Source organism: Protopterus annectens, chromosome 8.part0 (genome assembly GCF_019279795.1).
Source record: "Protopterus annectens isolate FY-2018-M chromosome 8.part0, PAN1.0, whole genome shotgun sequence".
In the NCBI taxonomy this organism is placed as follows: domain Eukaryota; kingdom Metazoa; phylum Chordata; order Ceratodontiformes; family Protopteridae; genus Protopterus; species Protopterus annectens.
The window spans coordinates 1,335,978,984-1,335,995,360 of record NC_056741.1 but is presented as its reverse complement, the minus strand read 5'-3'; the positions used below and the strand labels follow the sequence as shown (position 1 = coordinate 1,335,995,360).

Below are 16,377 nucleotides of genomic sequence, written 5' to 3'. Positions count from 1 at the left end.
CGCAGACGACTGCAAACTAGGGGCTGTAATTGACTCTCTGGCTGACACAGACAATCCTCCAAAAGGGTCTCACTGAGACAGATACCTGGTGTCAAAACCATGGCCTCAAGCTAAATGCCAAAAAATGCATAGTCATCCCCTTTGGAAAAAACAAAGTACCCACAAACTACCACATAGGTAGTAGCCCCCTAAATACGGAAGACGTAATAAGGGATCTGGGGACCCAAGTAGACAGTAACCTCTCGTTTGGATAATCACATTGCCAAAGTGGTTAGAAAATCCTTCTGTCTGGCCCACCTAATCACAAAAAGGTTTGCATCCAGATCGAAAGAGGTCATTGGGCCCCTCTATGCATCGCTCATCCGACCCATCATAGAGTACAATGCCCCATTTGGGATGTACCTTACAAGACACCTGCAACAACTGGAAAGACCACAGAAGTACCTCACCAAGAGGATCACTGGCCTCAAGCAGATGCCCCTATATAGCTCGACTGAAGAAACTCCAGCTGTACTCTGTTGCATACCGCCTACTCAGAGGTGATCTCTGCCTGACATACAAGGCGATGTCCAACCCAGAATTGATGGACATGCTCCACCTAAAGAAAACCATATCCCCTCAAGCCACATGCTCCAGGGACCTAAACCTCACCACAACAATAAATAGGACGTGCTGGAGGGATAGATTCCTGTCCCAGAGACTTCCCATGCTCTGGAACAAGATTCCAGTCTACATTAGGCAGAGCTCCTCGCTAACCCTCTTCAAGAGAAACCTTGACGAGTGGATGAGAAACAGAAAGTTTACCCCAGGGATCGCTTCAATGGCTGTGCTGGACAGAGACACAGGGAACTAATCTAAGGGGGCGGTGAAAGCCAACACATTCCGGCTAGGCTTACAAATACCTTCGGGCAGATAGCCTAGTTCCTACTTATGAACCTAAAACCCACCAACAAAAGCTGTATTTTCTTGCATTTTGTTTCCCTCTGGATCGTCATTGCTCTGTTAGTGTCAAATGTTTGCCTTTCCTCCACAAAACCACATTGATCTGTAGGTATCCATTCTTGCAGCTATTATGGACATAAACACTTTATAATCATGGTTTAAAATTGAAATGGGTCTATATGAAATTAGGTCTGATGAGTCTTTACCATCTTTAGTGATTATAGCCTCCACAGCTTTATTCCAGGATGTTGGTGCTTCCCCTCTTAAAATACTATTAAACAAAACCTTCCAGATCTTTATCACTTTCTTCCCTTCTGACTTGCAAACTTCCACAGGAATACCATCTATTCCTGGAGACTTTCCTGCAGAATTGATTATACATCACAATGTTTGTCATCTATATCTAACTTAACTGTTAATTGTTGATCCTCATCTCCACCTGACCTTGGTTTACTTAAGTCTTCCATAAATATTTCCATTTTTGCTTTTTGAATTCCACATTTCTCTGCTTTATCCAAATTTTCGTAAAATTTCTGAAGTAGCTCTAATACCTCTACAGGATGTCTGGTTATTTTTATTGTTATAGGCTTTGTAAGTCTGGCAACAACCCTTTCTATTTTGTGTTTCCTAAGTTGTTGTGCTAAAAGTTTTTGTGCTGGGAGTTATCAGAAAACAGTTGCTTAACAGCAGTCTATCTAAACGCATGCATATTATCCAGATACTCCCTTATTTTCTTAGTATTCTGCAGTCGTACATATGTTTGTTCTGTGAGAATCCCCTTATTTTGCAATGCTTTAACCTTTGCCAGCCCCTCTAAATAATCTTGTTAGTTCTTAACTATCTGTTTCTTTTATTTATCCATCCATCCTCACCCCCATTCTCATTTTTGCATATGGGGTCGGGTTGTCACTTCAGCAGTGACAATCATCTCGAACCACAGTTTACACTGCCAGGTGGCTAGTCCTGACATGGTAGTTCATTCGTCCCACACTCATACACACACTCTCACCTTCGGCCAATTTAGAGTGTCCAGTCCTGCTACTGTATGTCTTTGGAATGTGGGAGGAAACTGGAGCACCGAAGGAAACCCTCGTGACCACAGGGAGGGCATGCAGACTCTGCAGAGTAGGCACCCCAGCCAAGAATTGAACCGGAGAAACTCTTGCTGTGAGGTGACAACGCTAACTGCTGCAGCACTGTGATCACACACCCATATTGTTAAACTCCACTTTTCTTTTTATCCCACTCAGTAGCTGTACATTTTGAAGAAATGTGTATCTTCCCTAATAACAGTAATGAAGGGGAATAGTATGTTCTTAGGTCTATTTGGTGAAGAGGATGCCAGTAAAGACAATGGAGTGAGTGATGTATGTAATTGATGATTACATGTGCTATGACATCACACACTTTCAAGTCCTAAGTTCATTTAATACACTGCCTTTGTGGTACAGAGGTAGAAGGACACTGTGGTGTATATTCCACAACAGCATTGCTAAGCAGTGAATGTAGACAGACACCTGGCTAATGTGTTTGCATGGAAAAGAAGTTGTACACAGATTTGGAATAATTTTCATGGCTTAAAAGCAGGTAGACTATTTGAGTTCCTCTTGCACAGTACAAACAGTACAAAACACCCATTAAAATGTAGTAAACATCATTTGTGTTTGTGGCAATAGTCACTGGCAGTCCCCAAACATACAATGTTGACAGTCATAGACTGTGTATTCCTGCTGGTGCTAAAGTCAAAGTAACTATATTTTTCTATCTGCCTTTTGCAGTACCTTTTCTTTCTCAGGTGTATCTTATGCTATCTCCTGTTCTGTTCCTTCCCTTTCCTTTCTGTATAGGTGTACGTATATTTGTTTGTTCATTCATTTATTAGCAGAGTATGTAATTGCATCTCTAGGGACTTATATGCTATAACCAGGAATTGCAAAATAAAATTATGTAGAGGTATTGCCACAGTTTCAAGGTTTGTGACACTGCATGTGGATTAACCTAGTTTCATATGGGCACCCCTTAGAGATTTATTTGAAAAAATACAGTAGTCACTGTGCTGGTAAAATTGGTAGAAGAAAATCTGTGAAGCATCTGAAAGACTTCAGTGATGTACACTGATTGTGTACATAATTTTAGATTCTTGGATGTCTTAAAATATTGTGAGAAACATAGGGTAGGTAAATGTGAGGCCTTTAATGTTAAATATGAGGGTTTTTTTAAATTTTGTATCATGGTATGTGTAACAAAACTGAAAAATCAAAATAATTTGCTGAGCAAACATTCCTTTGCGAGGTTATCATATTATGAGCTCTATTAATAGTCATGTCATTGAATTCCTGGTATGAAAACAGAAAGATAACTTTCTGTCAAATAGCACTACTACACCTTGCTTTCAGTAACCATCAGCCGAAGCATTGTAAGTAAGGGGCAGCTCATAAAATTATGTACTAAATTCACAAACATTAAGAGAGAAATGACTGCATGTCAGTTTAAAATGTTAAAAGCAATGCAGCAACAAAACCTGAAGAGCAACCGTGAAGGAAGGAGTGTAGTATAAACTGTGAAGACAGACTGCAGTAGCACACATCATTTCAGTAGTACACTAAAGAAGCTTAGCTTGCAGCTGCAACAAACTTTCCTTTGAAAAAATACAACTTTATTGTGCTTAGTACAGTTAAGTACACATACAGCAGCACACAAATGGTATTGGTATATTGGAGTCAAATTGCAATCTTTAACATATGAAAGGCAAAAGGGGCAACTGACATGCTCATTGTAGAAAATGTACCATAATCTCTCCATCCATTCATGCAGTTTCCAATCGCTTATGCAGCCATTCATATTCAACATTCAGAGACCAAAAGAAAGATTACAATTTAAATTAACACATATAATGGCAGCAATACCTTTCAATTCAAAGAACTGGATTTATTCCCTTCTGGCCTGAGTGATCCCTTAAGCTTTGTCTTTGGTATTATATTGGCCATTCAAGAACAGAACTCGCCTTAACTCCAGGTACTGAAAGGACTTGTTGCACAATTATGCCATGCTTAAAGTTATGCAAGCCAAATAACTTTTCAAATCTTTGAAGAATAGCTGATCCAGGAGGTTAGTACTGTACAGCTCCTGTATCAGTTGCCTTATGCCCTGAAACTCTCAATGATTTTTCCTTTAAACACCTGCTACAGACCACCAGTTCACTGCGTCTTATGAAGCAGAAGTGCAGCAGTTCATTCAACATTGTATGTTTTTCTTTAAGCTTTTTGTTCCTGTGACTGCTAGATACAGGCCTCCTCAACTGGCCTGTAGCTCATTTTTTAGAACTATTTGGTGGGCATCATTTAGGCAGCCAGGAAGGGCACAATGCCTTTCCTTTTGCATATGCACACTCTTGTCCACTTGCTCAAAAGTTACCACTAGTTGGCAGCGTAGTATGCCACATACTTGCCTCCACATCACAAGCCTGCCTACTTCTTCTGAAGAGCTGCTTCAGCAATGGAATTATGGCAGACTGGCAGGTGGCATAGAAGTTTAAGGCTGTGAGCTGCAGTTCCTGTGTTACAAGATTTGATTCCCTCAGCTGTTATTTGTCTGCTGTGTAACGTTGAGCAAGTCACTAAACTGGACATGTATGGAGGCAAATGGAAATTTGAGCTTGGCTCCTCAGTGATCCCCTGGATTGGAAGGCCTAGTAACTTTCTATGAACCTGTGAACAACCCACAATTAGCTCTGCTGGCTCCCCCAGGATGGGCATGCCCGTCTTCCCTGCTAGCTCCATCATGTGCCTAAGCTGCTAATAGAACTTGGGTCATGTGAGACATTTAGGGCTTTATCCCTCTATACCACTGGAGATTGGTGGTATTATATCAGCTATGTCAATAGCAGAGGAAAAAAAGAGAAGCTACCCAGATTGTAGTGTGTGCTGAAAACTGAAATATGTCACCACCCACTTCTGATTGTTGATGCTGCAGGTGAGTTTAAAACAAAATTACAGCACCATAGCACAGCTTGCCTTCTTTTGTTGTGAAAAAAGTTGACCTATATTATAGCCCATGAGCTTTTTTTTCCTTTGAAATTATTGCCGTGTTAATATCACTTTTCTGAAATGGGGGTAGGGAATTATGGCATCCAGAAAAAGCAGAGATGGTCAGGTGTGCTGTCATAACCAGAAGGCAACGACAAAATAAGCTGCTTATACACTGAAGGCTAATTATTATAGCCTTGCAGACATGGACACATTGAAGTTTCATACTCAAACATAGAACAGATTATGCTGTTTGCTTCAAAAAAATTTTTTTTTTTAATTTATTTTACATTTGTTGACCAGGAAAGTCTGACTGGAACAAGGTCCATTTACAGCCGAGGCCTGGGGAGAAAAGCTCCAAATTAAACAATATGTGCAGTGGTAATTATACAATCAAAAGATATGTCATACAAGCAATAATAAATTTACAATGGCTTGTTCCAAGCAAGCTTAATTCACACATAGTAGGCCCTGGATGGCAGTATTTGAGGCCTTGGGAGAAAAACTCCACATTAAACAATACAATAAAAAGAGACATCACGCAAGACATAATAAATGTACAATGGTTTGTCCCAAGCAAGCTTAATTTACACATAGTAGGCTGTGTATGGCAGTATTTAAGGAGTTTTTAGTACTGTATTATAGAGACAGTAAGTAGAGAAGAGAGGAAGGTAGGAAGAATTGAAAGAGAGCAGGAAAGCATTTATGTAATGCAAGGGCAGAGCCAGGAATGCAAGAGGTGTGACTTAAGTGACTTTTTGAACAGTGAGATAGATGGTGCTGACGAGATATTCTGTGGGAGGTTATTCCACTTTCTAGTTATGGTATGAGAGAAAAGAGCTTTCCCTGTAGTATTGTTGGCTTTGGATATACAGAGAAGGGTTTTGTTGGATGAGCATAGAAGACAATTTGTTGAATATTGGTTTAGTAGTTGATTTAGGGCTGGAGTCTTGTGGGGATTCTTTAGGATGTTGAAGGTGAGGACTAGCTGGTGGTAACTAATTAATTGAGGGAGTTCTAACCACTGTAGCTCCTTTAGGGCAAGGCAGCGATGGCTTCTAAAAGTAGAGTTATTGGCGAATTTTGCAATCTTATTGTAACATGATTCTAGTCTGTCTAGGTCTGTTCTGATGTGGGTTAGGATTGGTGATGCATACATTAGGGTTGACAAAAGGTGGGTTTGGGCTAGAGTGACTCATGCTTGGTCTGATAGGAAGTGTTTGTGTTAGTATAAAGTTCCTAATTTTTTATGTACCTTTTTAATGGTTTGAGAGATATGGACATCAAAGTGAAGATCTTTATCTATTTCAACACCAAGGAGCTTAGTATGGGGGGGAGGGAGAAATTGTGGTGCCGTTTTTGGAGGTGATAGTGAAGGAAGGAGGTGTGGTTCTGGATTTGTTGGGGGTAAATATAAGTAATTTGATCTTGTTGGGGTTTAAAATCAGTTGGATATCAGTAATCCATTTTTCAATGGATCTGAAGGATTCTTGGGTAAGTTTTTGAAGAGTTTTTAGGGACGGGGCTGAGCAGATTAGGGGTGTATAAGTGATGCATGCAGGGTGGAGGTATGTAGTTTGTTGGTGAAAATGGTGAATAGTAGAGGCCCCAGTATTAAGCCTTGTGGAACACCTATGGTAGTTGATAGTAGAGGTGATAGTACACCTTGCCATTTGACTGATTGTTTCCTATCAGAGAGAGAGTTTTTGAACCAGGCAGTAGTGGAGGTGGCAAAGGACATGGAGGACAGAGTGCCTAAAAGTAGGTTATGTGAGACCATGTCAAATGCCTTAGAGAGATTTAAGAGTATGGCTGATACGAAGTTGTTGTTGTTTCTAAGTTGGTTAACCTGGTTAGTAAAAGAGAGAAGAGCAGTAGTTGTACTATGGTTTGGGCAGAAGCCATGCTGTGTGAAGGAGAGGAGATTATGTGAGGTTAAGAAGTGCATTACTTGGATGTGAATATATTTCTCCATTTCTAAAAAAGCTGAGACTTCACATAATAGTAAAGTTTCCCTACTTTCCTTGACTTACAGATACTACCAGACTCTGAAACATAACAGCAAGCATAGATATTAATTACACCCCAGTATCTTAAAGTTGACTTCCCTGCATAAACATAGTGCTCACATTCTGCAATAAATAAAATATGTTTAGTTTCCAAGCACACCAAGACAGCACAAAACTATACTGTTGTTAAAAAAGGCTACTATTCACAGTGCTTAATCTTTTGCTCAGTGCTTGCAGAAATCTGTAAAGCAAATAGAAATAAGTGCACATCACGAGTGAAAGTAAACATCAAAGATAAGTAAAACATGCAGCAGATAAATGTGGAATGCAAACATGAAACTTCTCCTCCATACATAGTGTCATTGTAAATTGAACTACACAGTTACAGGCACAAGTTCCTTTGATAGACCCTATCAAATACACTAGTCAACTCTGCAAACAAACGAAACACTATTGCACAACTACAGCACACACACACACACACACACACACACACACACACACACACACACACACAAACACACACTTGTCCCACAACTAAAAATTTTCCATCTGAATACACACAATCTACATACATTTAAGTAACACGTGCTTACTTCTAGCTCCAGATTGTATTAAGATATTGGTAAATTAGGCTCCCATCAAAAACAAATGATCATCTTCTTAGCAAAACAGATTGACAAGCTGTATGCACAAAAGCACCCATACAAGCCAAACTAAAGTGACAAAAAGAATTTAGCCCCCCCCCCCACACTCATGACTTGGGGGCTTCGCCACCACTCCATCTTATTTATATACACCAACGCTGTGGTTAGACATCTTTGACCACAGTGAGTACTTCACTGCACTATTGTAGCTAGCTAAACCCAATTCAACTATAACAATGTTCAAATGTCCATGCATTCAATAATTTCCCAAAGCTTTGCTGAATTGTTGACAGACTGCATGGCAACCACATAAACACATGGAAAAGCAGAAAAGAGTACCTTTAAATGCCACACACCATACAATGTGTTAATAAAGAACTAATGTGTACTAACGCTAATACATTTCAGGTGTGAGTTATGGATGGATTTTCTAACTCCTGTTGTATTTGGTCATTTAGGTTTTACCCTTGTGACTAAACATCTGCAAACATAAGTAAACCCATGTATTGTTGGCATACTGTTTTATATTAAATGCATTTTATCACATGAACTTTTGATGGAGAGGAATGTATTATCTTTTCCAATTGTCTTAATTTTGTTCAAAATTACTTATTTTTAAGTACTATAAACAGAAAGAATTAGCATAGCTGTATGTAATAACTTTACCATTTCTTAAGCCTAAGAGGTTGGAGTGAGGCATTTTTGCTAAGAACTGCATTTCTTGTGTTATGCATTATGATTTTTGACACAGAGTTAAAAAATGATTTAATGTCTTGTAACAGTTTTGATATATTTTTATTGAACAGTTGTTGAAGCAAGCTTTGGATGAGCAGACAGTCGTACTAGATGCCAAAGAGGAAGATAAACTGTCTCAACACAGTGACAGTTTCATGGAATATCGGAGGAAGAAACATCAGCCAAGTAGGTAGCTACTGTGCATATAGGCTAATACACTCAAGTGTACTAGCTTTTGATAGCATTTAATCAAAAATCATAGCATTTATTGTGTTTTCTGCTTTTCTGTAAAAAAAACTTGAAAAAAACAAAAAAAAATATCCTTGCTTTCCATACTTTCCTAACTAGTGTTCCAGAGACCAGATTTTGCTGATCCCTGGGCTTTGTCTTGGTTCCTGTTTTCTCCATTTTCCTTGTTTGGTCAAGGGGTAGTTTCTTTACTCACTAGTGGGAGTAGGGAGTACTGAGCTGCCTGTTTGTCCTCAGAGGAGTGGTTTAAGGCAGTAACTTGTAGTTTATTGGCCATTTTGGGTCATTTCCGGTCTTTTCCAGCCCCCTGCTATAAAGCACGTTTTGGCGGACTTTTCCAGCTATTGAGAACTCAGCACAGCTCCTCGTGGTGGCCAGCAGTGTTCCTCTAGCAGCAGAGACCAGAAAAGACTACCTTTCCAGATTTTAAGTATTTTTCTTGGCTTTTTCGACTTATTGTGCCTTTCGACTACTGTTTCTGCTTATTTTATCAAAGTTTGCACTGTTTTTACTGTGTTTATAAGCTAAAACTGTTTACTGCACTTGCTAGTTTAAGTTTTGCCTAAAAGTTAAACTACAGGCTAATACACTCAAGTGTACTAGCTTTTGATAGCATTTAATCAAAAATCATAGCATTTATTGTGTTTTCTGCTTTTCTGTAAAAAAACTTGAAAAAAACAAAAAAATATCCTTGCTTTCCATACTTTCCTAACTAGTGTTCCAGAGACCAGATTTTGCTGATCCCTGGGCTTTGTCTTGGTTCCTGTTTTCTCCATTTTCCTTGTTTGGTCAAGGGGTAGTTTCTTTACTCACTAGTGGGAGTAGGGAGTACTGAGCTGCCTGTTTGTCCTCAGAGGAGTGGTTTAAGGCAGTAACTTGTAGTTTATTGGCCATTTTGGGTCATTTCCTGTCTTTTCCAGCCCCCTGCTATAAAGCACGCTTTAGCGCGCATTTAGCCTTGATTTAGCGCGGAGTTGCCACTGTTGCACACTAGGGCAGCGCCGGTTAAGCAGGTTTAAATTATTCGGGCTACCTAAAGTCCACTCTTCAAATTTTCCCTTGAAACTACCTTCCTCGACCTATACTACTGATCTAATCAGCGTATCCTATAACTAAAAGATCATCTCTACTTGACTCTAAGTAGACTATTCTCTATCTGTTAAACCCAGCACTTGCTCCTACAGTACTTATTACCTTGATACGGCACTCTTATAGATAGCACCCCAAAAAGGCAACCCCCCTTTCTCGCTCACCCACATCCCCGGAATCTTTTTAAAGTTTTTGTCTATCCTTCTAGCATGTCGAGGGATCAGTTGCTAGTGTCCTCTCCTGCTCAGCTGGTGAACCTGGGAATATTGAGGCAATGTTACAATTGCCTCATGTACACAGACAACCCTCTCCTCCTCCCACAAAACACAAATACATGCGAGAGATGCAACTATACGGCCAAACTGGAGGCTGAGCTCTCTCAACATAGGACTGGCAAGACCAGTCAGGAGGAGAAGGTTACCACACACACTATAGACCCAGTCTCACATAGTACCACTACAACCTCAAATCATACACATAAACACACAAAGACATACTCGGAGGCTCTGATCAAAAATCTACCAAAACAGCAGAGGCCACCAAAGCAGACACCCAAACAACCACCACCTCAGAACACAACACCTGCAACACATAGACCTCACAGTCAGAGTGTCAAACAGTCACAGCCCTTAAGGCCAAACACAATGCCAGACACACTAGTCATTGGTGACTCCATAGTCAGACACACTGGCGTCCCGCTCACCAGACTGAGTAAGGAGAAGGTCACAGTAAGCTGTCTGTCGGGCGCTAGAATCCGCCACATAACCCAAGCACTCAGGTCTCTCAACAGCAGGTACAAATACGACTCAGTCATTGTCCACGCTGGTGTAAACGACCTGAGACGTACCTCCTTGGACTACATGAAAAGAGACATTGAGGAGCTCTCTGATTATGTAGCCCAGGCAGGTATGACCCTGACCTTGAGCAGTATCCTACCTTCACCAAGAATGATGCCACAATACAGAGATAAGATGATCAGCTTTAACAATTGGCTTAAACGCTGGTGTCATTCAAAGGGGATCCAGTATCTGTCTGCCTGGGATGACATGCTGGACAAGCCACGCTGCTTCGCAAGGGACGGCTTGCACCTGTCACCCCTGGGATTCCGGATATTGGCAAAGGCTCTTGCCACCCCATAGTGCCTTTTTTAGGCAAGGCTCAAATTCTAAACCTACCACCCTAGAACACAAAAAAGGAAAAAAACTAAGGGTAATGCTGCTCAATGCCAGAAGTCTAAATCTCAAAATGCACGCACTCGAGGCCCTTCTCAGTATGGAGAACATCGATGTCTGTGCTGTGACAGAAACCTGGTTCAAGGCTCCTGAGAGCACCCCAGCGCTATCAGGTTTTACCTCATATCATGCGTTCCGGCCCCAAAATCAGGAAAATACCAAGAAAGGAGGGGGGGTATCCATATTCATCAAGGACACCCACACCTCAAGACTGGTGGCAACGCATGATGCATCGGAGACCATCCAGGTGCAATTAACCGTAGGCAAGACTGCTCTGCAAATTGTAGCATGTTACAGGCCACCCTCACAAACTCAGGAACCTCACATGGCCTTCCTGAAAACACTAGAGGTGATAAATGTATCACCAAACACCATCATACTAGGTGACTTCAATTACCCAAATATAGACTGGGAACACTACTCAAGCCCAAACACCCTAGCCCAAAAGTTCCTGGAATTCATAAACTCAAATGCCATGGAACAACTAGTCACCAGCCCCACAAGAGGAGATAACATACTTGATCTCATCATCACGAACATGGGAGCACAATGTTCAACACCGAAGTATACCCCTCACTGGTGAGATCAGATCACAAACTAATCTCGCTGGAGGTCCTCATCCCACCCCCACCTGAAATAAAAAGACCACAGTAAAGAACTTCTCAAAAGCCGACTTCACACTTCTAAAGACTAGTGTGGTCTCCTTTAAGGCCCCGAGCCGGTGATAACAGTACTCAAGCCGCTGAATCACTTACAAATGCCTTCTACCAGCACCTGCAGGACTGCCTGGATAAGGCAATCCCAAGCAAAACAAAGACTCTTTGTACCAAAGGCAAGCGTCCAGTCTGGTGGACCCCAGCCATAAACAAACTCTACAACAAAAGGAGGAAGCTACTACAAGATAGAGCAAAATCCTTAAAAGGTAAGACACCCTTGATCACTATAAGTAAAAACTAAGAGCTCTCATAAAATCATCCAAAGCAAATTTGAGAGAAAAATAGCTAAAGACTCAAGAGACAATCATAAGGCCTTCTTTAGCTATGTTAGAAACCTAGGAGGAAACTCCCAGATATGCTCAGAACTAGTTCAAAATGATGTGAAGATTACTGATCCTACAGACATTGCCAACATACTGGCTGACAGGTTCAGTGCAAACTTCTCCCCTCCCCCAAAAGGAGAGATATCTATACCAAACGATTGCAGCCCCCAAACATCTGCAGCGCCCAAGGGAGAACTCCTCGCTCCAAAGCACAAAACACAGCATCCATGGGACCTGATGGTGTCCCCGGCTGTGTGCTCCATGAACTCAATGAGGAATTAAACCCACAGCTAGGACAGCTGTTTAATCAAAGTCTTACCTCTGGATACGCACCCAGGAGTGGCGCACTGCAACTGTGGTCCCACTTCACAAAGGCGGTGCCTCCACCGACCCTGGAAATTACCGGCCCATTAGCTTGACAAGCCTTATCTGCAAAGCCATGGAGGGGATCATAATGGACCTCATAAATAAAGACATAGGAATTTGCAGACTTTGGATCCAACCCAGTTTGGCTTTGTCAAAGGCAGATCATGCCTTTTAAACTTGGTTGATTTTTTCGAAACAGTCACCAAAGCCATTGATGAGGGAAAGGCAGTCCATACAGCCTACCTCGATCTAGCTAAGGCCTTCGATACAATACCCCACTCGGGTATCATTGAAAAACTCATCAGCTTAAATGTTAACCCATACATCACAAGATGGGTTGCAAACTGGCTGAGTGACAGAACCCACAGGGTCAGAGTTGCTGGCGCCATGTCAGACTCAAAGCCTGTCACAAGTGGTGTCACACAGGGCTCAGTCCTGGGCCCACTCTTGTTTGGCATCTACTTTTCCGAAGTACAAGCAAACACAGGAGGGTTATGGCTGACAAAGTTTGCAGATGACTGCAAACTGGCCATAGTAGAAAACACATCTGACACAGATATCCTTCAGAAGGGTCTCACAGAAACGGATAACTGGTGCCAGAGCCACGGCCTAAAGTTAAATGCCAAAAAATGCATAGTCATACCCTTCAGGAAAAACAAGGTTACCCCTAGCTACCAAATAGGTGGCAATCCACTGAGCACAGAAGAAGTTATCAGGGACCTGGGGACCCAGGTTGATAGTAGTCTGTCATTCGACACCCATGTAGCTAAAGTAGTTAGGAAGACCTTCTACATTGCCCACCTTATCATGAAGGGATTCTCATCTAGATCAAGGGAGGTTATAGTCTCCCTTTACTCATCACTCATCAGACCAGTGATTGAGTACAATGCCCCATTCGGAATGTATCTGACCCGACACTTGCAGCAGCTGGAGAGGCCACAAAAGTTCCTCACCAAAAGGATAAAGGGTCTCAAAATCTATCCTATGCTGCCCGACTGAAAGAACTCCAGCTCTATTCAGTCGCACGCTTGCTCAGAGGTGACCTTTGCCTAACATACAAGGCCATGTCAAACCCAGATTTGATGAATATGCTTCACCTCAAAAATCTAGATCCATCAGAGCCACAAGGGCGGAGACTTAAACCTCGACACGGCTATTAATAGGACGTGCTGGAGGGATAGATTCATCACCCAAAGACTCCCTATGCTGTGGAACAAAATCCCGGTACATGTGAGGCAGAGCACCTCGCTGGCCTTGTTCAAGAGAAATCTTGACCAATGGATGGGAGATCGCAGATATACCCCAGGGATTACCTCAGTGTCACTGCTCGACAGAGGCACAGCAAAATAATGGGTATAGTCCCCCATACTAAAGGGGTGGCGTAAGCCACAAAACGATGGGCTAGGCTTGTAAATGCCCTCGGGCAGATAGCCTAGTATGAACCTATGAACCTATGAACCTATTAATGATAGTAAGGTAACTTACTTGCAGCAGAGAACAGTGTAATCTGTACCTGTAGTCTGAATGTAGTTATGCTGATATGTCCCTCAGTCCCAAACTGAATTGTGTATATACTTACCTTATAGTAACATCTCTGTTTGTGTAACCCTTGAGATAATCTATTTTATACATTCAGCTCGCCATAGCTGACTAACCTGCAGTTCTCAGCAAGAATGAAAAAAGCATTAACTGAATAATTATATCATTGTTCGAGTTCATGTAGATTTGACGGCTGCATGTCTCATAATCTGATGTGTTGAGGCTTGTGTGTCTTTTTGCCTTACACTGTTTCTCTCCATAGTACTGAGCAATCGTTAATAAATGTGCTCTTGTAAGTCCGTTTTGTAGAGTTTTACAAATCCAACTGTTGATGTATAGCTTTTTAAATTTTAGTAGTGGAGCATTTTTATTTGATTGTGTTTTCATATGGGAATTAAGAGTGAAACCATAATTATAAATCATGGATGTTCTTTGTGTTTCACTGTTGCAGTCATTACACTTGGATTATCTGCATGACATCAGGTAGTCAGGGGTATAAAGCATGCAGCCGATGCCATTACATCAGTCATCAGTCTTGCTTGCCGTGCGGTTCCCGAAGCAGAAGCAGTTCGCAAGTGCCGGTCGGCCGACTCCTGAAACTTACGTTTTCATGTTTCAGAACCGAAGTCTTCAACTAAGCTAAGTACCCCGATGGGGAAATTTCTTGCTCTAAACCGATGTCAGTAAAAGTCAATAATTGTATTTCTTGTGGAAAGCAAATACCTCATAAAGATTTTCATTCGTACTGCATTCCTTGCCTAGGCCCTGACCACGACGTACCTCGCTGTTGGTTTTGTGCCTTATTTAAGCAACAAACTATTCATCGTCGGTTTATTTACGCTTCTAAATATTTTGGTACTCGGTTCAATTATCCAGGTATGGCTTCGGTAAGCCAGCTAACTACTGACATTCCAAAAAAACGCAAAGATAAAGACAGAGACAGACCGCATAGGTCCAAAGCTGCCGACAGCGCTTCTGCTAAGCTAGTCACCAGTTCACCGGTACTCAGTGAGGTGCTTTCGCAGTCCCTGATGCCCGCTACTTCAGATTCGCAGGCCTCTACTGAGACCCATTTGGAGTCCTTTATGCCGCAAGATATTTCAATTGTAGAACCTGCAAATGTGTCTACCATGGATGGGTCCAGAGCCGCTGTGCAGGCACTGGCTTATGAGGGTGTATTCAGGCCTACTGACTTGCATATTAAACCAACGCCATCTTCTTCTTCAAGGCCTAAAACTCGATCCATGCCTAGAAAACTGACGCCCATACCGCATGGTCAGGCCTCTATGCCTAAAAAACAAATAAGAATGGCTGAAGGACCTTCTTACTTTAATCAGGGGAAGCCAACCTTCCCCCTCTAAGAAGCCTAGGACTGAGCTTGCTTATGATTCTTCTGATCAGGATTCTGAAATGTCTGTTTCCTCTGATGACCAGGTTTACCCTTATCTACCTATGAGGATTCTGATTCAGAAGACTCTGTTCTCTGTGCTTCCCCTCCAGAGGATTTCTCTTGGTGAAACCTTGCATACTCTTAGGGAGCATTTTCGCTGGGAAAGCCAGGATTACTCTGACTCTAAAAAGAGGCTTAGGGATTTCTTACTCCTGCCCCAACACAGGCCTTTAGCTATCCCCCTTGTACTGGACATTGTTGATGATTCCTTTTCGGAATCTAGCTTGGCCCCTGACTCTCTACCTCCTGTTCCTAGAAAACCTGATAGATATTACAGGTTTCCTGACTCTCACAAGTTCCTTTTCAAAAATCCTACTGCGGATCCTGAGACCATTTCACAGGGTCCAAGGGCATTAAGGCTACTACTGCCAAAAATCCTACCCCCTCTGATGGAGATTCCAGGAAGCTGGATAGATGGGGTAAGAAGGTATACACTTCTGCAACCTTGGCCATTAGGGCTTTAAACTGCCAGTTTCATATGTTAAAGTATCAGCAGCATATTATTGGATTGCTTAAACAGAAAATTACGTTGATTCCTGACTGTGCTGAAAATAAAAATTTACAGGATTTAATGCATTCTGCTGAACAAGTTGGAAAACATACTTTGCAATGTGGTTTTGATTCACTAGAGGCATCTTGCAGGACTGCTGTCACTTGGTCTGTACTTAGATGGCATGTTTGGCTTAAGGAGCAATCTTTGCCAGCTCATGTTAAAGCTAAGCTGCTGGATGCTCCCTTAAACCAAGACTGCCTGTTTGGCAACAAAGCAGAATAAGTACTTAAAAAGATGGAGGAAAAAGCTAAATCTATGCAAACTGTTAAAGGTTTCCTGCAAGTACAGCCTCCCAGATTTAGTAGGTTTTGGCCCTCTAAAAATTGGTCCTTTCCTGCCTCTTTCAGGCCTTCTCAGTCCAAACCCAGAACCAGCAGAACACCCAGGCTTCAGTCCCAAGGTACTCACAAGACTAAGCATTGGGGGGCTCCCACTTCCAAAGCAGGGAGTGGTAAGACTTCCCCCTATGGTAAACTGTCTCAATGGCTTAACTTTAAATCTT

At 41.9% G+C, this 16,377-nt stretch overlaps 1 protein-coding gene across 1 annotated transcript in view; it reads left to right on the top strand.

Annotated features, from left to right (window-relative positions):
• The window catches only part of CEP95 (centrosomal protein 95), a 1,662,476-nt gene that overhangs the window by 684,033 nt on the left and 962,066 nt on the right, over positions 1-16,377 (top strand). The window contains exon 12 of the mRNA XM_044080881.1: positions 8,430-8,544. Within this exon, the coding sequence (XP_043936816.1) occupies positions 8,430-8,544 (115 nt within the window). The remainder of the gene's footprint in view (positions 1-8,429; positions 8,545-16,377) is intronic.